Source organism: Trichechus manatus, unplaced genomic scaffold, assembly GCF_000243295.1.
Source record: "Trichechus manatus latirostris isolate Lorelei unplaced genomic scaffold, TriManLat1.0 scaffold00015, whole genome shotgun sequence".
Lineage (NCBI taxonomy): Eukaryota > Metazoa > Chordata > Mammalia > Sirenia > Trichechidae > Trichechus > Trichechus manatus.
In genome coordinates, this window is record NW_004443951.1 from 19485802 (window position 1) to 19508957 (window position 23156).

General features: G+C 52.2%; 1 protein-coding gene across 1 annotated transcript; it reads left to right on the forward strand.

The window, feature by feature from the left end:
- Nucleotides 1-878: 878 nt before the first annotated feature.
- Nucleotides 879-22886, forward strand: RSPO1 (R-spondin 1). The gene is made up of 7 exons (XM_004371926.1): nt 879-976; nt 3125-3191; nt 5479-5855; nt 18829-19020; nt 21077-21226; nt 21733-21921; nt 22720-22886. The coding sequence occupies exons 3-7, from the start codon at nt 5762-5764 to the stop codon at nt 22884-22886; spliced, it is 792 nt and encodes a 263-aa protein (XP_004371983.1). The 5' UTR covers nt 879-976; nt 3125-3191; nt 5479-5761.
- The last annotated feature ends 270 nt before the right edge of the window (nt 22887-23156 follow it).

The window sequence follows — 23156 nt, forward strand, 5'->3', positions numbered from 1 at the left end:
TTAATGAAGCCCCTACCATTTACTAAGCACTTGCATCCTTCATCTCGCAGAACCCTCAAAGCAGATGAGAAACCTGAAGCTCAGAGAGATTAAGTAACTCAGGCATGGCCACACAGCGGGTAAGTGATGGAGCGGGGATTTGAATCCAGGTTTTATTCCAAAATCTCCCTTACTCTCCTGCACCAGCTGCCTCTGGCGTTGTCCTCACCTGGGCGCCGGGATCTTAAGACCCTCAGCGCTGGGAAGACGCGAGGAACACTTGACCCAGAAGGGGAGGAGGGCGTGGCCAGGACCACAAGGTCCTCCTGAGCGCGTTCCTTGTCACTTCCCAGGTTCCTGATGGGGAAACTGAGATTTCGCGAGAGCCCCGAGCCCTGTTCTGACCCCAAGATGTGCGGAGCGAAACCCCGGAGTGCAGGAGGTAGGACAGAGGGCCTGCGCCAGCGTCCAAAAGACGTGTGCCCCGGTCGGCCCCGCGCTCAGAGCGCAGCGCCGGGGCTGCGGGCACAGGCGTGCGGGAGGGGGCTGCGGACTCCCGGGCCCGGCGCTCCAGTCCGTTTTTTGCTACGGATCCCGAGAAGGGGGGCCGGCTCGGGGGTGGGACTGGAAAGGGGGGGATTCCCTCCCTCGTGCGAGCAGTGGACTGGCCCCTCTCCCAGCGGCGAGCTCCGGCCCAGCGGAGGCGCGACGGAGAGCACGAAGAGCGGGGCGCAGAGCCCGGCCCGGACGGCCAAAGTCGGACATTGCGGCTCGCGTGCTGCGGAGAGCGAGGTCCGGACCCGGCCTCCCCAGAGGACAGATGCGCCGGGTGGGGCCCCGACCCGGAGGGCGTGAGCCGCCCGCAGATTGAGCAACTTGGGAACCGGCGGGAGGAGCGCAGGCAAGCCGGGCGCCCAGGACAGTCGTGCGGCGGGCGGGTGAGCGGGCCGCACCCTCTCCCCTCCCGGGCCTGCCCCCGCCTTCTGGCAGCGCGGAGGTGAGTCCCCTCTTAGCTACCCCGTTCTCCTCCCTGGCGCCCCTTTCCCGGGACCTAGGGTGCCTTGGGCCCTCCCGTCGGGGCTTGGCCAAACTGGGTGCAGGGGGAGACAGTGAAAGGAAGGGAAGTCCGACTGCTCTCTGGTCAGCGAAGGCGGGAGAGGGCACCTCCTGAGCCCACCTCCTGTAGGTCCTGCCGCCCCCATCATCCCTCAAGCCGGTGTGCAGCCGCCTCCCCTTTGCTGCCGTGAGTCCCCCAGCCCCGCAGTCCACGGCTATCGTCCCCACTCGCAGCTCTGAATTCCCCAAGTCCACCAGCTCTATTCATCCCCATCCCATTCCAGAAGCCCTTGATCACTGGTCCCACAGCCTCGGATTCCCCGCAGTCCCACGGCCCCTGGTTCCCCCACCCCAGTCTCGCAGCCCGGGCCCGGGTCCGACGTGGCAGGAGGCGTGCGCGGCAGCCCAGGGTGTGCTGCGAGGTAGTGCGGCTCCCTTGCCGGCGGGTTGGGGCGCTCCGGAACGAATGGTATTGCTGGGTTGCGGAGAGGTCGGGGCTATGCTGGCCCGGGGCTCCCAGACTAATCTTAGAAGGCAAGGACGGATTCTGGGCGCTTGGGGCTAGGGTTCATCTCGTGACCTGGTGACTCTTTTGGATCTTGGGGGGTGGCCAGAGGGGGCACTGAGGTCTGCTTCTCCTCCCCGGCACCTGCTGGGTCTCTCCGGGATAATGGGGAGGGAAGAATTTGCGCGCTCTGGGGCGGTGACGGAGGGGAGTGAAGGCGCCTTTCTCCGCTGCCCTTGGTGTTGGGGGCGCCCAAGCACCTGGTTTGGCTCTGGCGGACAAGCTAATCCCGACAGGTCAGGCCGGCGCATACTTGATCCCGCCCCCTGCCCAGCAATTCTGCCCCTGCCCGCCCGCCAACTCAGCGGCCAGAACACTCCAGCCTGTAGCCAATCCCGGGAAGGGCTAATGAGAAATTATCGGGATGGTTTACATAGTTGGGTCTGTATCCGGCCCCAGACAGAATACCAATTTATCCTGATAGTGTTTCGGGCCAGAAGGTGAAAGTTACTCCAGCCCTCTGCTGGGACTGAGGCCTCGCCCTCAGCTTCACCCCCAGCTGTGTCCTGCGCCCACCGCGTGTCCTCCCCTCCCCCGACCACCTAGCACGTGGGGCCTCCCCCTTGGTCTCCCTCGCCAGCTCTGCCTCTGTGCCGACTCCTTCCCCACCTCTCCGGGTCCCTTCCCAAAGGCCAGTCAGGCCCCACATCCCCCAGCTCCCTGCCCCTTGTCCTACCGTTTAGACACCCAGTCCTGGGAAGCAAACCCACTGGCCACTGACTAGGTCTGTAACCCCAAGACCTGGGCCCTCCTACCGCCAGGTGACTCCCTCTGTAAAACGGGATGATTCTACCTTCCTCCTAGAGTTGGGAGGAATAAAGGAGGGCCTAGCACCTGGCAGGTGGTGTGAGTCACCAAATGAATGTGAATCCCTCACCCCTTCCTTATCCCCACCAATGCCTGAGGCCTTGATCACTGCCAGCAGTTCCCAGTCCCAACTCTGTGTAGAGTCATGGGCCTCCAGAAATGAGCCTCGGTGCCATATAGCCCAAGGCCCAAAGGAAACCGCACAGGGAGCAATAGAAATGAGGCAGGCTATTTAAAAGAAAGGCATCAGTTTCTATCCCCTCTTAGCCCTAGACCTTATGTGGGGTGTGTGGTGGATGGGGAGGAGCCTCTGAGGCAGGGACCTGTGGCCTCTGGGGCTTGGTACTGTAGGGCTTCTAGTCAGAGACTTGTCCAGCATTTAAAATCAGATTTCCCATAAAATTCTGAATTTTCAACTTTTTTTTTCCTAAAAAATCAGAAGATCTGGCAGTATTGAGCCTGTTTTTCCTGCCTGTCAACAGTCAGCTGGAGTTGAATAGCGTATGCCCCCTTTAGATGGGACATTTGCCCTCCAATTTGCCACTTCTGAATCCAGCTTCACTCAGATTTGTTGCTTGTACCCCCTGGTAAAGATACATCTGTAGCTCCTTTTCAGGATTGATTCTATATTTTTAAAAAAGTGTTTGAAACTCTTCTCACCCCAGAGGTGAGGGAGGCCAATGCCATTTGATCTGGATCTTCCTTCCCCTTTTCCAGCTGAGCTTGTGGTTCCATGGAGATTCTAGCAGGAGCGGGTCAGAAGATCTTTGCTGGCGAGGACTGGGTGAATGTGGGCAGTGCTGAAAGCTAAGAGCTGGGAGAATTGCGGGGGGTGGGGAGGAGATGGGGAGAAGAGGGGTTAAAGGGGAAGAGAGGGAGGGAAAGGAAGAAAGCTACCATTTGCTGAGTACTAACCCCGATGTGCCAGGCACTGTGCCCAACGGGCACGAGGGGAGCAAGATGAATAGGAGACCTTTTCTGCCCCAAGGGCCCCAGGGAAACTGATCACTCAGTGAGACCAAAGTCTCTCAGTCCCAGGACTTGAGGCCAGATTTGCCTGCTGGGTTTTCTTCTCTATGTTGGTCAAATGTAAGGACTCACAGAACCCTGAGAATGTGTCTTCCAGGGGTCCTCAAACCTCAGTTTGAGAAATGCTACATTTAAAGGCAAACCCTATCATTTTGAATGATCACTTGGATGGCAAGGCAATCAACCATAAAGATAAATGCAAATATGGAAATCGCATAACAGTTCTCAGTATTAAAGTTAGTAATCAGATGATTGCAGAAAATGTTTATGTTGCTTTTAGATGACCATTGGAATGTAGACACAGAATGAAGCCTTGGTCATAGAAAATACAGCTAATAACTAGCAGAGCCAACATTCAAAGCCAGGCAGTCTGTCTCTGAAGTTTATGCCCTTAACCACCATGTGAGACAGACCTCTGAGGCTACATCCTAGGGGCCAAAGATCCCAGTTTGAGAAACTTGGCTGGACGTCCACAATTTGTGGGTGATGGAAGTGTGTGTTGGGGGCTGGGGAGGATGGGAAACTTTGGCAGGTCATGCAGGGAGTACTGGAGGGGTGTGTAGGGGTTGGCAACTGACGGGGCATTTGGGGGTGACTGGGGGGCATCTCTGCTGGCTCCAGCCGCAGCACCAGGTGGGATCCATCAGCCTCGTGTAAACACTTCTCACAGGCAGCTTAACCACTTGAGTGTGTCTGGCCTTCAAAGCCAGTGGGAGAAGCTGAGGAGGAGGTGCTGAACTCCCCTGTGGGATAATGATTTATCTCCCCTGCAGGTGGGCTTGACTGGGGCCAGGATGAGAGGTGAGGGGGTGGGCTGGGCCCTGGGGAGCCTAGAGGGGAAAGGATTGGGACAGGAGTGAGGCATCTCCACTCCAGCATTTCAGATTTCTTCTTTGTAAGTCAGAACTCATCTGACTTAGAGCAATCCTGTGACATTGGCATATTTTATCCCCATTTTATAGATGAGGGCACTGAGGCTCAGACAGGTTAAATGCCATGTCCAAAATCACACTGCCCATGTAGGTTCCCATGCTACAGACCTGAAGGCTCCCTGTTTCCCCCTCGGGGATGCCTCGTGTGCCTGTGTGAGCTTGGGGATGTGTTGTGAAGGCATGTGGGTTGATGCATGGGCAGGCCTCTGTTGTGACACTGCATTGGAGGCTTCGGAGCATGAGTGTGTGGCCCTGTGAGTTTGGATGAGTGTAAAATGGGGTTTTCATCCTCTGACTCCCAGGTTGGGCTCCAAGGCTCAGACATCCAACTTCCCAGACACATCTCATGGGGAGAGGGACCAGCTCCCGCTGTGCCCATCATCCCGGCTGGCCAGCGGGTCCAGAGACCTGGCTCTCGCTAGGCTGGGGGATTATCCCCATTCTCTGTGTCTCTGGCCAGGGCGGGCATCACTGCCTCTTTTATCCTCTGACAAAGGCCTGGCCCGCCAGGCCTGCTGTGTCAGAGTTTCTGAGGCCAGGGGAAACCTTACTTCCTTTCCTCCTGCCAAATCCAGAGGGCCATGCAGAGTCTGCCAGCTTGCCAGGGACCACTGCTGTAGCTCTAGAACAGGTGAAAGCCACAGGGGTGACTCAGCAGTGGGAAGAGAAGGCTGGGTGATCACTCAGAGAAGGCCAGAGAAAGCTCCTCTTGAAGAGAGAGGATTTTATTCAGCATGAGGTCTATAGGGTAGACTTAAAGAAGGACTTCCAGTCAGAACTGGCTGATATTATGCAGGGGTAGGACCAGCTGGTTCCCATTATTGAGAATCCACCAGTGATCCACAAGCTTTGGTTTGAGTGTTCACCACATTGAGCTGGTCAGGTGGCCGGCACCAGTCCCAGGTTGGGGAAATGTGGAAGATAGGAAGATAGGAAAAGAAACAGATTTCTTTCTGCAGGGGTGCCAGGTGGGTAACTTGTAATGTCCAAACATTCTGAGTTCTCATACTTTGCCGAGGAGGGGGGGCCACAATGGGAGGGCAGGAAGCATAGATTAGAGGGACCCCACAGCACTACAGAATTAATCCTTCTCTCTCTTCCCCCCAACAGGTTGGTTTTTGGAGTGGTGGCTGCTGAAGTGACAAGGCATTTTCCCATGTGACACCCTGAGGTGCCTTTGAGGAAAGCTCTCCAGACCTCCCTATGGGCTGATGGAGAACTGGGCTCCCCACACCCCATCTGTCCCCAGCTGAGATTATGGTGGATTTGGGATCTGGCCCAGGCCTGGGCCTTCTGCTGCTGACCCAGCCCCGGAGGCGTTAGTGAGAGCCCTGCCCTGTCCGCCCACCAGAGACCACCCCTCCTCCCAGGGGCCCAGAGCTGGCGAGTGACTATGCGGCTTGGGCTGTGTGTGGTGGCCCTGGTTCTGAGCTGGATGCATCTCACTGCCGGCAGCCGGGGGATCAAGGGGAAGAGGCAGAGGCGGAGTGAGTAACGGGGTGGAGCTGGACTGCTGCTGACCTTAGGGGTGGGAGGGGGCTGCCTGGGGACCAGAGGGCCTTTTGCTTTTCTCCCATGATGACCAGCTACAGATTTCTACTTTGTCTGTTACAGTTTTGTAGATCATTCAATGGATGATCCAGTTTGTAGACTGATTTGAGATCACTCACTTTGTTTCCCCTTTGTAGACTCTGCTTTCTAGATTAACCACTCTCTTGTGAGGATCCAGTTGTGGATTATGCCCTTTGACATAATACCAGTGTTGTATGGTATCCATGGTGATGCTTGCTGCCCAGCCCCCCCTGCCCAGCATGCTTGGTTTCCTCCTCACTGACAGTGGAGTTCAGGGCTCCTTCCTTTAACGGTGGCTGAAGTGCAGCCCTCGCCCCCCTGGGCTGGGAACTCTGCACAGCTGGGCGGTGGGCAATAAGACTTCCCCCGCTCAGGTCTTGGGGCAAGAACAGTGGAGCCGGGGGGGTGCGGCTTGGGACTGTCCATCCTGTGGTATTGAAACGATGCCCAGTGACATCCAGGGAGCTGTGGTGGGGGTGGAGGGGAGGCACGTGGGCAGGAGGTTGGCCCTACCACCCTTCAAACCAGAGCGACTTCATTTTACCTGCTTTCAGTAATGAGCTTCCACGTAAAATGTCATGGAAGAAAGGTTCTCACAACTTAAGAAAAAAAAATTAAATCCTGTCATTTTACAGATGAGGAAACTGAGGCAAAGAAAGAGGGAAGAAATAAGCCTAACCACACACAGTCATTATAGAACTCAGGTCTCCTAATTCCTGTGAGCCCAGTTTTCTTGAAAACAAAGCTTGACAGAGTTCAAGATTAACCTGTCCCTGCCCCATTCCCTGTGCCCCACAAAATCCCAGCCTAGGCACTCCTGACCTAAAGCCCTCTAGCCTCGCTGAATGGCTCCAGTGATGAGTCTCCCCAGCGCACTGTCGTGTGGTAAAACTAGCCCTACGGTGAGCGAGCCTGCCGGGGAGTGGGCTGGAAGCCTGTGCTGCAGACCGTGTGCTCTAGATCACCAGGCCGTGTCTCTCTCAGCGTCCCCCATAAAGAGATAGCACTCCCACAGGCAAGAAGTTCAGACTTAAGTCTAGCCGAACTACCTCTTGCTTAATTTTTTAGGCTTTTCTGTTTGAGCCAAGGCCTCCTGGTAACAGTTGAAAGGCAATGGGGTTTGGTTGAGTCCCCACTGGAGCAGTCAAAGCCAGGACTCAGGCCCAGGGAAAGAAGCTCAGAGAATTGGTGAAGCTGAAAATCCCTGGCTTAACAAACAATTAGAGACAGTTAGGTTTAATCAGCAGCAAGGCCTTGATTTTCCTCCCGTCTCATCTGCTGGGGCCAGTATTTTGGACTCCATGGGCCAGATGTGGTTTAGCAGTTTGTAATCAGTCTCTTCTATTTCCGAGATGAGAGAGTTACTGAGAGGAGCCGCTCACACTCACACAACACACACTTGTGGTCACACTCACTCACGCTCACACATGTAGAGCTACACGTGCACCTAACCCAGGGGTCAGAAGACCTGGGTTCAAGTCTGTTGTACAAAAAACAGGATGAGACTAGCCATCAGAAAGGGCCTGGTTCCAGCAAGGCCACCAAAGTAGCCGATCTGATGCAGCAATTTTGATGTGCCCACTTTTGATACGGTCACATCCAACAGCCTCTGCGGTGCATAAACTACAAGCCATGTGAGCAGCAGATGTCCTTGTGGGTGAGACTTGAGGATGGGGTGCAGTGAAGGTCCAAAAGGGAGCGAGGCTCAGGGAGGGATGGAGGTATACGCTGGTTAAAAAAAAAACAAAAACCAAACCCGTTGCCATTGAGTTGATTCCGACTCATAGCGACCCTATAGGACAGAGTAGAACTGCCCCCATAGGGTTTCCAAGGAGCACTTGGTGGATTCAAACTGCCGACCTTTTGGTTAGCAGCCATTGCTCTTAATCACTATGCCACCAGGGTTTCCAGTAGGCCACATTTATTAAATAATAATCACAATAAGCATAATCATAAAGCTGAAAATGTAACTGTACAGAATATAGTAAGGCTTACATCAGATAGTGGAGCTATGTCTATATATGTTGTTGTGTGCCTTCAAGTTGATTCCGACTCATAGCGACCCTATAGGACAGAGTAGAACTGCCCCATAGGGTTTCCTAGGCTGTAATCTTTACAGGAGCAGATTGCCAGGTCTTTTTTCCCGTGGAGCAGCTGGTGAGTTCGAACCACCGACCTTATGGTTACTAGCCGAGCACTTAACCATTGCACCACTAGAGCTTGTACATGCCCAGTCTTGCTCTCAGGCGCTTGCTTATGCGCTCACTCTCGTTCTCTCTCGCTGTATTAAAACCTTTTGTAAAATATCAAGCCCTGTATAAACTTAGGGATGTGTAGATTGTTCTATAAAAAGAGTGTGAACCATTTTGCCCCAGGGTTTTCAGTGGAGTGGTGAAGGGAAGAAGGAGCATGGGGGTACCTGTGGTGGCTGCTCTGGCCTTCTCCCCTCACCTGCCACCATGCAGAAGGGCTGGGCAGGTGGGGGCAGAGGTGGCCTTGCTGGGGGTGTGAGCTTCAGGCCTGTAGACTCTGCCCAGCATCCAGCATCTACATGTCTGTAGGGCCCCAGAAGCCACCAACATAGTTCTGACCTGAGCCCTAGACTAGTTCTGAGCTAAGAAATGGCTGGTCTCAGGGTCTGAGTGATGGGCTCCCTGCATGGAGGGGAAGAAGAAGTTGAGCAAAGAACATCTCTTTATTTTAGGTGCTTTAGGTGAAAGTTTACAGAGCAAATTAGAAGAGCATATCTTTAGCTGTGTGTTATGAACCCTGGCAAGGTGTCCTCCTGTGCTCGTTGAGGACCCACCCCCTCTATGAGCCCCGCTTCACTCACCAAGCCCCTTCCCGGCTCACTAAGCCCTCACAACCACCTTTCCTCACCTCATTCCCATCCCTCACTGAAGTCTTGTTCCCTCACCATCCCTTGCATCGAGTCCTCCATCCCTGTACAGCCTTACAGAGACCCTTCTCCTGTCTGATTTCTGGGCCCCCTCACTCAGTGCTGTCCCCACACCTTTACTCCAGAAGCCGAGGCCCCCTATTGTGCCCTCCTCACTGCCCCCACCGTCCATCGGGAGCCTCCATGGCTTCCCGCGCTGACAGCCCTTGCAGTCTCTCTTCTCCCTGAGCCCTCACTCATTCCTTGGGTTATTCAATGAATGTTCATTGAGAACCTAGAGAACCTGGCCCTGGATCCCAGAGATGAATCTTGGTGAGCCTGTGGCCAAGGGGGGAAAGAGACAATTTCAGTCTAATGTGATGAATGCAGTGGCAGGAGGAACCTGGGGGACTGTGCGAGCCCAGAAGGGGTGACTCCTGAGTTGTATTTTCAAGGATGAGTGGTGATCTCCTATCAAGGTAGGAGGAGGAGGGTGAGGGGAAGGGCATTCCAAGCAGAGGGAATAGTGTGTCTAAAGCCATGGGGTTTTTTGTTCAGGAAGTGGGCTATAGCTAGGAGTCACTGGAAAAACTATTTATAAATGAAATTCTAGGGAGCCCTAGGGTTTTAAATGGAGCAGCTGTTTTATATATTGGGAATCTTTTCTTTTAAAAAGAAGGGTTCTTCTGCTAAAACAAAAAGCCGTGAGGCTAGAGTAATGAAAGCTGCCTGGGCCGAGGAAATGGCCTTGGGGAACTTGCAGGAGATGGTGCTGTAGTAGGGGATAGAGGGCAGAGCATCAGGCACTCTGTATTTGCCTGGCTGAGGGGTTTGAACTTGACCTGACTTGATCTGTGGGATCCAGGAGCCACTGAGAGGTTTTAATCAGGCCAGCAGCCTGGCCTGGTCTCAGGGGTTGGCCGCAGGAGGCAAAAAGACTAGTTAAAAGGCTATTATGGCCGAGGTGAGAAAAAAATGAAGGTTTATGCTAAGCTCAGGGGTTAGTGGTGGTTCAGCGGTAGAATTTTTGCCTTCCATGTGGGAAATCCGGGTTCAAGTCCCAGCCAGTGCACCTCGTGCAGCCACTGCCCATCTGTCAGTGGAGGTTGGTGTGTTGCTATGATGAACAGGTTTCTGCAGAGTTTCCAGACTTAGACTAGAAGAAAAGCCTGGAAATCTACTTCCAAAAATCATAACGGTCCAATATGCAACTGGACCGTTTTGTTCCATTGTTTATAGGGTCACTGTGAGTTGGGGACCAACTTGACAGTAGCTAACAACAACAAACCAAGCTCATGGTTGAGTTAGAGAACCCTGGATCTTCCAGGGGCATGCCCAGGGCTTGTTGAACATGCAGGAGTCTACCCAGGTCACAAGGAAGCCACGAGAAGACACATCTCCTGGGAGGGTGCATAGCCTTACTAAGGTCCCTTTCACTGTCCCCTGTCTGGACAACTAAACTCAGGTCTCTGACCATATCTAGTTTCTCTGAGGCTAGATACCACCCCCAAAACAAGGATATTACTCCTCTGGGTCATGGAAAGTTCCTGGCCTCCTCCCCACTGACCTAGCTCACTCCAACACCCACCCACCCCCCGCCCCAGTTCCATATCCAATACCATGCCCCGCATCTTAGGAAAGCTCATTGAGCTCCATCTATATACCCAACCTCCCTGAACGTGTCTCACCACATCCTCTCCCCTACATGCTGGTGGAGCCCTCTCCCTCCTGGGGAGCTTCATCCCCTCACTGGTCTCCAATTCAGAAATGAGACAGGCTCTGCCCTCCAAAGCTCTTTCTAGTGGGAGAAAAAAATGTATTTACAGACATGAGGTGACATCTACCATGATGGATTCAAGTACTGAGGGTGTTGAAACCCTGAGAAAAATACTCCATGCAGACTTTGCAGGGAGGCAAGATCACGGAAGGTTTCATGGAGGAGGCAGCTTTTGTTCAGAGGCTTGAAGGAGTTAACCAGGCTCAGAAGGAGGTGGAGAATCTTCTAGGCAGAAGGACCAGCTTATGAATCTTTCAGGCAGAAGGACCTTAAGCACAGAAGTGTGAAATAGTTCCCAGAAAAACAATAATAGTTTGATCTTGCTTAGGGGATAGTGGGGGGTAATGTTGGGTAGGATCAGCTCATGGAAGCTGTTTAGGGCAGGCAATGGAGCTAGGTCTTAATTCTCTAGGCGACAAGAAGCCACTGATGGATTTTAGGCAGGGATGTGACACCTGGAAAGATCCCTGGAGATGAGGAAATTGGGGAAATAGGAGAAGTGAAGCCCTTGAGGATGAAGGCGGACAGGGGAATTGAGAGCACAGCCCACCTTCCTGGTGTAGTGGAATAGGCTGGGGTTAGGGAAGCTGAGTGCTTGGGAGCAGTGGGGAGTGGGAAGGGCAGAGCAGGGTGAAGATTTCTGTGAAGAAGTTGAGGAGGTCCCATCCCCCTCGCTTAGTCCACTCATCTTCTTCCTACAAGGCAGCCTGTCCCACACATCTCCCTCCCATCCTTAGCACAGCAGCCCAAGTGAGCTTTCTAAACTGTCAGTCAGATCATGTCACTCCCCTGCTTGGAGCCCTTTGGTGGCCCCTTTTCTCACCAGCAGACAAAGCCCTGCTTTTCCATTCCGTGGACTCTCCAGGATGTTTAGTGCCTCGGAGCCTTTGCACAGGCTATTCCTCCTGCTAGTCTGGGAGTGCCCTCCATCACTCCATTGACCAGCCCTGTTTCCCCAACCCTGGATGGCCGTTATTGCTGTACCTTCTCATTCCCAGCTTCTAGCAGTTCTGGGCACATGCTAGGTGTGCAATAAATGTCTATGAAATCAATGAACCTCTGTTTTTCCCTTTGAGTCTTCCATGCATCACTACCAAACACCCACCATCTCCCTTGGACCCTCTATTTAAGGCCACATTCCCATTGTTGAGCCCCATCTTCCACAGCAAGCTCCTGTCCCCACACACAGAGTCCCCCCTCCCCTCTGGCTCTCCATCACTTCACTGCCCACCCATTGCCTTGCTAAGCTGAGAACACCCTTTGGTTTCCATCCCTTTCCTCACTGAACTGGGTGTCTCTCCCTGAACTTTGCCCATCACTGAGCCCCCCTCTGCCCCCAAATCCCTCTCAGAGCTCAGCTCACTCAACCCCTTTCCTCTGACCCCAGCCTCTGGACCCTCCCTCTAACCAAGGCCAGTCCCACCACCTGGGCTCTGTATCTTAGGGTCTTCACTCCATCAATGTACCTTGCCTCCAGTCTCATAATCACATTCCTGGCTCCGAATGCCTCTCTCCTTTCTACCTCTGTGGTCTCTGACTCTCTCTGTCCTCCCCTTGCTTTATTCCCACCTTCTTCCCTTCTACGCACCCAGTCTGCTGAGTTTGGCTTCCACTCTCATCACTCCATGTCTTAGTTATCTAGTTCTACTATAACAGAAATACCACAAGCGGATGACTTTAACAAAGAAATTTATTCTCTCACAGTTTAGGAGGCGAGAAGTCTGAATTCAGGGTGCCAGCTCTAGGGGAAGGCTTTTTCCCTGTCAGCTCTGGGGGAAGGTCCTTGTCATCATCAAGGTCTAGGAGCTTCACAGTGCAGGAACCCTGGGTCCAAAGGATGCGCTCCCCTCCTAATTCTTCATTCTTGGTGGCATGAGTCTCCCCCCTTGCTTCTCTCTTTTATATCTTAAAAGAGATTGACTCAAGATACAACCTAATCTTGCAGATTGAGTCCTGTCTCATTAACATAACTGCCTCTAATCTTGCCTCATTAACATCATAGAGGTAGGATTTACAACACACAGGAAAATCACATCAGATCACAAAATGGTGGACAATCACACAATACTAGGAATCATGCCCTAGCCAAGTTGACACACATTTTTGGGGGACACAATTCAATCCATGACACTCCACCAGGACTGCCTTTCTCAAGGTCACCTAATCAGCTCCTAATGGCCAAGTCTCCAAGATTCAATTCAGGGATCACCAGCCTTGGCCTCCTTCCTGCCTCAGCCTGCAGATCTCTCTCTCTCTTCCCACCTTTTTTCTTCTGCTTGTCTGTTAAGTACCGGTGTTGCCCAGGGTTCAACCTTAGTTCTCTTACCAGCACACCTTCTTCCTAGGGATGTACTCCCCCTCCCAGGGATTTAACTACTTGGGATAGCTCCCATTGACTCTCCTTACGTCACAGCCTGAAGTGAGATGGCTCTACATCCTCTTTCTGCTTCCTCCCCTTCCTTTTACTCCCTGACCACTGCCATCTGCTCTCCACCCCACCACCCCATTGAACCTGTTGGTTGCTAATTTCTCACATGGCATCCAGCAGCATTGGGCATGTTGACCCTCCCTCCATTGAATGTGTTCTTTTCTTGGCTTCTGCCATGGTGTAATGTGCTCTCGAGCAGCCCCTTCCTGGCTGGCCCGTTTTTTTCGACCCCTTACTTGGCCTTCCTCTTCTGTCCTTCCTGTAAATGCCTACTTCCTCTTCTGTCACTCTCTGTACCCACCTTCCTTGCCATCTCATGGACCCCCATGGCTTTGATGACTATTTTCACGTTGAAGACTCCATGTCTTAATCTCTAGCCAGGATGTTTCCCTTGAGTTCCAGACCCACATGTTCAGCTGCATAATAGACACCTTCCTCAGATGTCCCACCAACCAGTATCAGTTGCTGTCAAGTTGACCCCAACTCATGGCAACCCCATGTGCATCAGAGTAGAACTGTGTTCCATAGGGTTTTCAGTAGCTGATTTTTCAAAAGTAGATCGCCAGGTCTTTCTTCTGAGGCACCTCTGGGTGGACTTGAACCTCCAACCTTTCAGTTAGCAGCTGAGAGTGTTAACCTTTTCACCACCCACGGAAACCACAAACTCAACACATCTAAAACCTAACTACCTGTCATTTTCCCCCATCCAAGCCTGTTCTTCCTCCTGTGATCCCTCTTTCAGTGAAGGGCCCACAGCCACCCTGTTATATAAATCCAACACCTCAAAGTCATTCTTGACTGTGCCTTTTTCTTTCCCTCACTCCCATGTCTAATTTATCATCTGAGTATCCTACATGGGTCACTCCTTTCCATTCTCGTGGCCACTTCTTGGTTCAGCTCCATCACTGCTGTATGCATGTCCTCAGGCTGCCATAAGAAAGTACTAAAAATTCGGCGATGTATATGAACAGAAGTTTATTGTCTCATACTCTGAAGGCTAGGAATCCAAAATCAAGGTGTTAGCAGGGCCATGCTCTCTGAAGGCTGTAGAAGAAGATCTTTTCTTGTCTGGAGCTTATGGTAACCCCAGGCATTCCTTGGCTTGCAGCTGCTGCCTAGCTCATCCTCATGTCACATGGCTGTCCTCTCTGTCTTTAATTCTCTTTAATAAGAACACCATTCACATGAGATTAGGACCCACCCTACTTTGGTATGACCTCGTATTAACTGATCTTAACATCTTCAAAAGGAGCCCTGGTGGTGCAATGGTTAAGCACTCAAATGGTAACTGAAAGGTTGGTGGTTCAAACCCACCACCCACTCCATGGGACAAAACACCTGGCAATCTGCTCCCATAAAGATTACAGCTTAGGGAACCCTATGGGGCAGTTCTAGTCTGTCCTATGGGGTTGCTATGAGTTGGAATCAACTCAGTGGCACACAACATCTTCAAAGACCCTATTTCCAAACAGGGTCATGTTCACAGGTACAGGAGTTAGGACTTCAGCATGTCTTTTTGGGGGATATAGTTCAATCTGTAATAACTTCTAACCTTCAGCTGCCCCCCAAAGGGTCTCCTGGCCTCCACTTTTACCCCTCTACAATCCATTCTCCATGGTACAGAGTGATCTTTCTAAAATGGAATCCCAACCCTATCTTCTATTTTAACCCCTTTCCCATTTATGGTTACTGGTTGCATTTAGGATAATGTCTGAACTCCTTTATGTAGGTTCAAGACCCTTCCCCATCTGGCCCCTGCTTCCCTCTCCAGCTTTGTCTCTGACCAGTCTCTCCATGCTGTAACCATGCTGAACAAATGTCCAAGCCCCAAATGTGCCACGCTTTCTCTGCTCGTGTCATTGATAGCTCAGAAGAAAAATGCATACAGAGGTGGGTTGCTGGTTGAGTGGGAGGTGGGCAGCAAGATTCTGAGAAGGCCTTTTGCAAATCTGTCTTTAACAAAGGTGACAATGAAGGAACACAGTGTGGGAACAGAGTGTGAGTGTGGGAACACAGCTGTTGTTGTGTGCGGTCGAGTCAATTCCAACTCATAGAGACCCTATAGGACAGAGTAGAATGGTCGCCTAGGGTTTCCTAGACTTTATGGGAGCCAATTGCCAGGTCTTTTCTCCCTGTGGAGCTGCTGGTGGGTTCGTTGGGCACTTAACCATTGTGCTACAGGGCTCCTCAACATTAGCTGTAGAGGGCTGCAAATGGGGCACCTGGATCTCTTTAGTTACTGAAACTAAGGCACAAACCTAGAGGGAGCGTTCATTTCAACACTGAATTAAGTAAAAACAGTATGAATAATAGAGGATTTAATGTCTTTGAAATGAAAGTGATACCTAAAATCTACAAGGACTTGTTAACTCGTAATACAGTTGAATAAAGGCCCAAAGTAGAAAAATAATCCTAAGAACGCGCTTGTAGTTTTAATATGACATTTGGAGTATTTTTGTTCTTACAATGACTAAATCAGCAAGAACGATATTAATTCTTTATTGATTAATTAAATCATAACATTGTGTACAAATAAATTCTGTATTTAAAAATAATCAATTGAGCTGTATTTTCAGATCCCATGCAACCTCATATTGTCCTACCCTTGGCCTTCATACACTCTGTTCCCTTGACCTAGACGCATGCTAGTTGTGAAAGCTCAGTCAAGGAATTTAACCCCTCTACTTGCTCATCTGTAAAACTGAGGATAACAATAATAGTACCTACCTGAGTGGTGTGGACAGTCTGTGCTTGACTATCAGCCTAAAGGTTGGCTAGTAAGAAAAAAAGTGGAAGAAAGTCCTGGTGACTTGTTTTTGTAAAGATCACAGCCAAGAAAACCCTATGGAGCAGTTCTACGCTGTAACACATGGGGTCGCCATGAGTCAGAGTCAACCTGATGGCAATGGGTTTGGTTTTTGGTACCTGGGGTTGTAGCCCAGGGTACCTATATGGCTGTTGTAAGGATTAAATGAGTTAATACTTGTAAAGCACTGAGAACAGTGCCTGCCACATAATAAGCACCCGACATTTAGTAATAAACTACTACTACTATTATTGTTGTTGTTGTATTTGTTTTTCTCTTCCTCCATTCTGTTGCTCACCTGTACTCTTACTGGTTCTCCTGTTCCGAAATTAGAAATCATTCCTAAAGCATTTACTCCCCACAACAGCCCCTCAGAGTGGGCCCTCTTGTCTCCCCTTTTCAGTTAAGGAAACAGAGGCACACAAGGTCCAGTGTTTTGCAGGGGCTCACAGGCTGGGCTTCAGCTCCAGGTCCAGCTGACTCGGGCCTGAGGTCTGAGTCCACTATGCTGTACCACCTCTGCCCTGTCTGTTCTGACTCCCCCAGATCTCTGTCTCCAGCATTCCTGCTGCCTAGTTCTAAGTGGCTTGTAACCACTCCCCTTCCCTCCCTTCCTCCCAACTCGCTCCTCTTCCCATGGGCTTCATTTAGTGACTAGTCCCACCATTCACCCATCCCCTAGGCCAGAAACCTGGGAATCACCCAGTCTCCTTGCCACCCCACATTCCTCCTCCTATTGGCCAACGTGCCCTATTGATTGTATTCCTTAAATGTCTCTCAGATCTGTCTTTCTCTGTCTCCACTGAGCAGAACTTTAAGGCTTTCTCACCATTCTTAACCTGGATGATTACCTCAGCTTCCTCCCAAAGTGTCTTTGGTCTCTGGTCTCCACGCTGGCGGCCAGAGGGCTCGTTCCAATATGTAAAGCCAACCAGTTCTCACTCCTGCTTAAAACTTTACAATATCTCCCTGTTGTCTAAACAGCTTTGAGAGACACAGGTCCCTAGAAAAACTCTGTAGAACAAGAGCTCTGTGGCCAAAACATTTGGGAAATGCAGCTCACTCTGTCTCCCTCTAGGGAGCCCTGGTGGAGCAGTGGTTAAGCGCTCGGCTGCTAACCGAAAGGTCAGTGGTTTGAACCCACCAGCCACTCCACTGGAGAAAGATTTGGCAGACTGCTTCCATAAAGATTACAGCCTTGGAAACCTTGTAGGGGGAGTTCTACTCTGTCCTATAGGGTCGCTATGAGTCCGAATCGACTCGACAGCAACGGGTTTGATGTTTTTGTTTTTCTGTCCCCCTCTTGGAGATTCACTCTATACAGAAGGCTCATAGAAGCTGGGAGAAACCCTGTAGTAAAGAATACAGCTTAGATTTGTTTGACCCAGTGGTTCCCACCTTGCCTGATGCAGTACCCTTTTCTTCTACATCCTCCTATTAAGATTTGGGAGCATCATATTCCAAGGAACACTCTTTGGGAAATGCTGCCTGATAGGATCAAGTTAAAGCTCCCGCAAGTCAACTCCAACTTATTGCAACCCCATGTGTGTCAAAGTAGAACTGTATTCCACAGGGTTTTTTGTTTTTCCTTATAAATTATATTTATTAGCATGATCAAGATAAGAAAAGAGTTTGGGCTTTAATTATAAAATGCAGCATCTGTCTCTGGTTCTCTTGGCTAAGCTTTTCCTCTTCTTTTCCTTCCATTCTTTTCTTAGCTGTCTTCCATCTTTCTGGCTCAAATTTTCCTCATTAAACAATGGCTGATTTTTTGGAAATAGATCACTAGGCCTTTCAAACCTCCAACCTTTCAGTTAGCAGCTGGGCTACCTTAACCCTTTGCACCTCCCAGAGATGCCTCAAGCTCCTTAGTAGCATAACACACAAGGGTCTTCAAGATCAGATACATTATCTTTCACACTCCCCTCCCACCCCATCTCCAAATGCCTGCGATATAAAATTGGGTTGTTTTACATCTCTGTGGTCCTGCTCCTTAGAATGCCTTTCTCGCTACTTAAGAACTCACAACTCTACTAATTCTTCAAGAGTTGGCTTAAATGGCACCTCGTTTGTGAAACCTTTTCCTCTCTTCTTATGGGTCCACTGTTGCTTGGCCTGGTGGCTGTCAGTGTTTACCTGTTCATGGGTCTGGCTGCTCCACAGGAAGATCAGTTCCTCTACAGAGAGGCTGGGCTTCTTTGTGTCCTCTCCAGCGCTCATGCGGTACTTGTTCCACGGGAGGCGCTTGGTTGAACAAGTGAATGACAGAATGAGATCCAAAGGTCTGAGATTCTGCGGGAGCGCTGAAGATGACACTGCCCCAAAGGATGCTTCTAAGCCAGGGTTTCTCAACCTCAGCACCACTGCCATTTTGGCGAAGATAATCCTTGTTGTGGGAGGCTATTCTGTGCATTAGAGGATGTTTAGCAGCATCCTTGGCCTCTACCCCTTAGATGCCAGTAGTACCCCCCACCCCCACTGCCTGAGTTGCAACAATCAAAAAATGTCCCTAGACATTGCCAAATATCCCCGGGGGCAAAATCATCCCCAGCTGAGAATCACTGGTGTAAGCACAGGTTATTCCGAGTACCTTCTGTCTCTGGGCACGTGGTCCTTTTCTCAGGCAGGTTAACAAGTTTTCTTTCTTGTCCTTAAAACTTTCTCAAGGGAAAAAACTCCCCTTCCATACCTGAGCTGAACTTTGCTTCCTCTGGAGAGGGAAGGGGGAAGTTCTAGGAAGGAGGGCGAGCTTGGTTGCGCCTGGAGCTAGGGCGGCAAGTGGGATAGATGGAAGCTCTTGCTCCAGGCATCTTGAGAAAGGATACTGGGCAGGGTGTATAAAGCAGCCTTGCAGAGAGCTGCTGTCCTGGCCTGTGCTTTCTGAGAAGGCCAGTCCTGTCGAATGAAGCACCAGTCTACTCTCTTCCCATCTTTGCGGGAGCCTGGGAAGGATGGGGTCTCTCCTGTGTCCTTCTTCTCACCCTTGCTCTACCCTGCAGTCAGTGCCGAGGGGAACCAGGCCTGTGCCAAGGGCTGTGAGCTCTGTTCTGAGGTCAACGGCTGCCTCAAGTGCTCGCCCAAGCTGTTTATCCTGCTGGAGAGGAACGACATCCGCCAGGTGGGCGTCTGCTTGCCGTCCTGCCCACCTGGATACTTTGATGCCCGCAATCCCGACATGAACAAGTGCATCAGTGAGTGTGGGCAGGGCTGGGGAGGGGTGTAGAGGCTCTGGGCACTGGGGCGGGTAATTTGAGCTGTTGGTGTCCGTGGGAGGGGTAGAGGGGATGCTGAGAAGGGGAGATGAAGCTCCCTGCACCAGGCAACCTGAGCTCCTGACTCCAGTATCCACCTCCCGGCCAGACATCTCCCCAGATATCCACCCATACTTCTAACTCAGTGTGTCCATATCAGAACCCCCATCTCTTCCCTCCAAATCTGTACTTACCTGTATTCCCACAGGAGCCTCTCAGTGTCCCAACCTGCCACCCCAGCCACAGACTTGAGAGCCAACCTCTCACTTGTGCCGTGCCCCCGTCCATCTGATAACCAAATCCTGGTTTGTGCCCGCTCCATCTCGTTTCCATCTTCACTGCCACTGTGTCACCAGGTTCCCGTCACCTCTCTCGGACCACTGCAATAGCCTGTTCCTCTGTCCTCCAGCCCCCATCAGGTTCCCCTTGACCTGCCCTCCACACTGCAGCCAGAAGGATGTATCTGGGATGCATAGCTAATCTCATCACATGGCTTGCAAACCACTGCTGGCTCCACACTGAGTTGGTCCTGCTTAGTCTGGTCCCTGCCTGCTCTTCTACTCTCTTCTCCCACCAGTCTTCTCACTTGGCCTCTGCTCTCCCCAACCCATGCCAGCTCCTCACATACAGCATGAGCTGTCATCTCTCCACTCCCATCTCTGTAGCCACGGCGATGACATGCTGGGTGACAACATAGTGAACACACTAGAGTGGACCATGCCAAGGCCCCTTCCCATGTGCTCAGTGCCCTGGCGTTTAGAATGCCTTTCCAGCTTTCATACCATTGGAGCCTCACAACAACCTTTGGAGGGAAACAGGACAAAAGTTATGGTACCCTTTTTGTAGCTGATAGCACCGAGGCTGATAACATCATTTCCCCAAATGACTGGCCCAACACCGGCAGACTTCGGTTCCACTCTCAACTCTGCTACTTATTCGTTGTGGGACCTTTGGCATGTCTCAGCCTCTCAAAGCCTTTTCTTTAAAATGGGAGTATTCATGTTGACCCCTAGCGTTGTTGTGAGTCCTTAGTGTCTGGCACTCAATACATGGTGGCTGCTATTGTTCTTATTTTACCTGCAACCAAACCCAGGAATCAGAGCTTCAGGGAGGGCGGAGGGGAGACAGGTGCGACAGAGTAAAGCTACAGAAGCGAGGAGACACAGAGGAGGGTGGGGTTGGGAATGAGGAGCTTGTGAGGATGGAGGTGAGATCCTGAGCTGCCCTCTTGGTCCTCAGGGTGTTTGGGGTAGGGAGTTCCTGGCTGTGCCAGCTTCTGGGAAACTGGCAGCCTGGGCTTCAGGTGCCAGAGATGGGGAGGAAGGCAACCCCACCCACAATCTGGGAAGGGAGAGATTGTGAAAGGCCCTGCCTGCTTCCAGCCAAGCCCTACACAGCCCTTCCATTTCCCAGGAGGAGGGAGAGCTGGCAGGAGGGGATCAGGGAGGGACCCAAGAGTCCAACCAAGCTGGTTCCTGGAACTCAGCCTTGCAGAAGTAGAGGAATTTGCCTGGGATTGCTCCCCCTCCTCTGAGCAGGAGGAGAACCAGGGTTTGGGATGCTGTAGATGCTCAGTGGTGGGGGAAGGGGCAATGCGTTGTCATTCTTGGGGGTCGCTGTGGGCCTCAGTTCACCTCTGGGATGCCCTGAGATGCTGTGACACTCCTCCTCCCTCCCCTCCTAGTCCCAGAGGGCCCTGCCCTCTTTCTGTAAAACCCTCTCTCATGGGCTTCACCTTGGGTTCCAGAGCCTGGGGTAGGGTTTGGATTAGGGTTGGCTGACCACAGCAGGAGGTCCCAGCCAGCCCTCAAGAGTGGCCACGTCAGCCTCCTTTCTCTGCCCTTCCTTCCCCTCCCCTCCCAAGACTCCAGTGCTGTGATGGAAGCTCCAGGCCCTGCCCTCTGTGTGGGGGAGCGTAGGTGGGCATTGGGCATGGGGATAAGGGAAATGCCTGTCCTAGGCTCAGCCTGGGGCCCCAATCTGGTCCTCTTCTCAGAATGCAAGATTGAGCACTGCGAAGCTTGCTTCAGCCACAACTTTTGCACCAAGTGTAAGGAGAGCTTGTACTTGCACAAGGGTCGCTGCTACCCGGCCTGTCCCGAGGGCTCCGCAGCTGCCAACGGCACCATGGAGTGCAGCAGTCCTGGTAAGGCACAAGACGCTGCAGGCAGAGGCCCAGGGCCCCAGGGGTGGGCCAGGAGGGGGTCTGGTCAGGGAGGCTGTGGGCCGGGACACTGTGCAGGGAATGTTTACCCCAGGACCACCTCCAGGGTTTCTCTCAGGACTTTTCTGCTCTCTGTACTGAGGATTGGAGTCCCTGGGTAGCCCAAAAGGTTAAGTGCTTGACTACTAACTGAAAGGTTGGTGGTTTGAACCCACCAGAGGTGCCTTGGAAGACAGGCCTGGCGATCTGCTTCTGAAAGGTCACAGCCTTGAAAACCCTATGGAGCACAGTTCTACTCTGACATAAATGGGGTCTCCATGAGTTGGAATCACTCAATGGCAACTGGTTTGGTTTTTTGGTTTTTGGGCAAAAGATGCCTCCAGCCTAAGGCCTAGGCCAAGAGCAGATGGGAAGGAGGCTCCCCTTGGGTATTTTGGGCCAGATAAGGAGTTCTGACCCCTTCCTCCTCTTCCCTCCCTTCCTGCTAGCACAATGTGAAATGAGTGAGTGGTCTCCATGGGGGCCGTGCTCCAAGAAGAAGAAGCTCTGTGGTTTCCGGAGGGGCTCCGAGGAGCGGACGCGGAGGGTGCTCCATGCCCCCGCAGGGGACTATGCCATCTGCTCCGATACCAAGGAGACCCGCAGGTGCACAGTGCGGAGAACGCCATGTCCTGAGGGTGAGCTGCAGCCTCCACCCCTTAGGGGTCAGGAATTAGGCACCAGCCACAGCGGCCGGACCACCTCTGCCTCCTGCCCATTGCGCAGGAGAGGGCCTCAGAGCAGGGCTTCCACTGATGGAAGAGAGGCCCAGGACGTGGAGTCCCCAACCCAGGGCCCCTTTCTGTCCAAGTCATCTGCCTTGTCCTGGGAGAGAGCAGTGCACCAGACTCTGAAAGCCTCTATGGTCAATATCCTCCCAGTTCTCCATTTCTCTGAGTCAGCAGAGGTGGAGCTAGAAGGGCCCTTGTAGGTTAGATGAGGGTACAGGAGGGGGCACTGAGACCCAGAGAGGTGTACTGATTTGACCAAGGCCGCACAGCCTGCAGGTGGCAATGAAGTGGCTGTGGCTCTTGCTTGGCCCCAAGATGGAGGTGGCCGGTGGGAGGTGGAGGAGTGGGAGCTGTCCTGTCTGTCCTGAGAGCTACACTGAACTCCTGGGAGATATGCTGTTGGCCTGCTGGTCTGAGGAAGATGTGAGGAAGAGGAGGGTGTCTGGTGTGCACTTGAGGGGTGTAGGGTGAAAAGGCTTTTAGGACCCCCTCTCAGTACTCATGTTGCAGGATCTTTGGAAGTGGCTGCTGGGCAGAGGCAGCCTTGAGGTGACCCCGACTGTCTAAAGGAGCATCTCCAGGAGTCCTCCCTGCCCCCCCCCAGCTTCCTAACCACCCCCTTCCTAGGGCCCTTGGCCATGCCCAGGGCCTCCCTGCTTTCGGCAGGACGTCGTTTGTTGATTCTTCCTTCTGTTGGGGTTGCAGGGCAGAAGAGGAGGAAGGGAGGCCAGGACCAGCGGGAGAACGCCAACAGGAACCTGAACGGGAAGGAGAGCAAGGAGGCGGGTGCTGGCTCCCGGAGACGCAAGGGGCAGCAACAGCAGCAGCATCAAGGGACAGTGGAGCCGGTCACGTCTGCGGGGCCCACCTAGGGACAATGTTCAGCCTCCAGGCCCGTGCAGAAAGAGTCCAGAACTGCTCTGTGTGATGAAACTTTACTGAACTGGAGCAACTGGGACAACGCGTACACATACACACTCCATACATACATGTGTGCACACACGCAGGTATGCAAACCCCATGTCCAAATATACAACCACATACACACAGACATACATCCAGATGTACAACCATACATACATGTACACATGTGCACACACGCACACCCTCTCTCCAGACCACTGGACATCACCGTGTGGAAA

Bases quoted from the DNA above. Each gene is read 5' to 3' on its own strand.
- RSPO1 (XM_004371926.1), top strand. From the start codon at position 5,762: ATGCGGCTTGGGCTGTGTGTGGTGGCCCTGGTTCTGAGCTGGATGCAT. The intron at 21,227-21,732 runs GTAAGGCACAAG...CCTTCCTGCTAG, and splicing joins CATGGAGTGCAGCAGTCCTG to CACAATGTGAAATGAGTGAG. The intron at 21,922-22,719 runs GTGAGCTGCAGC...TTGGGGTTGCAG, and splicing joins GAGAACGCCATGTCCTGAGG to GGCAGAAGAGGAGGAAGGGA.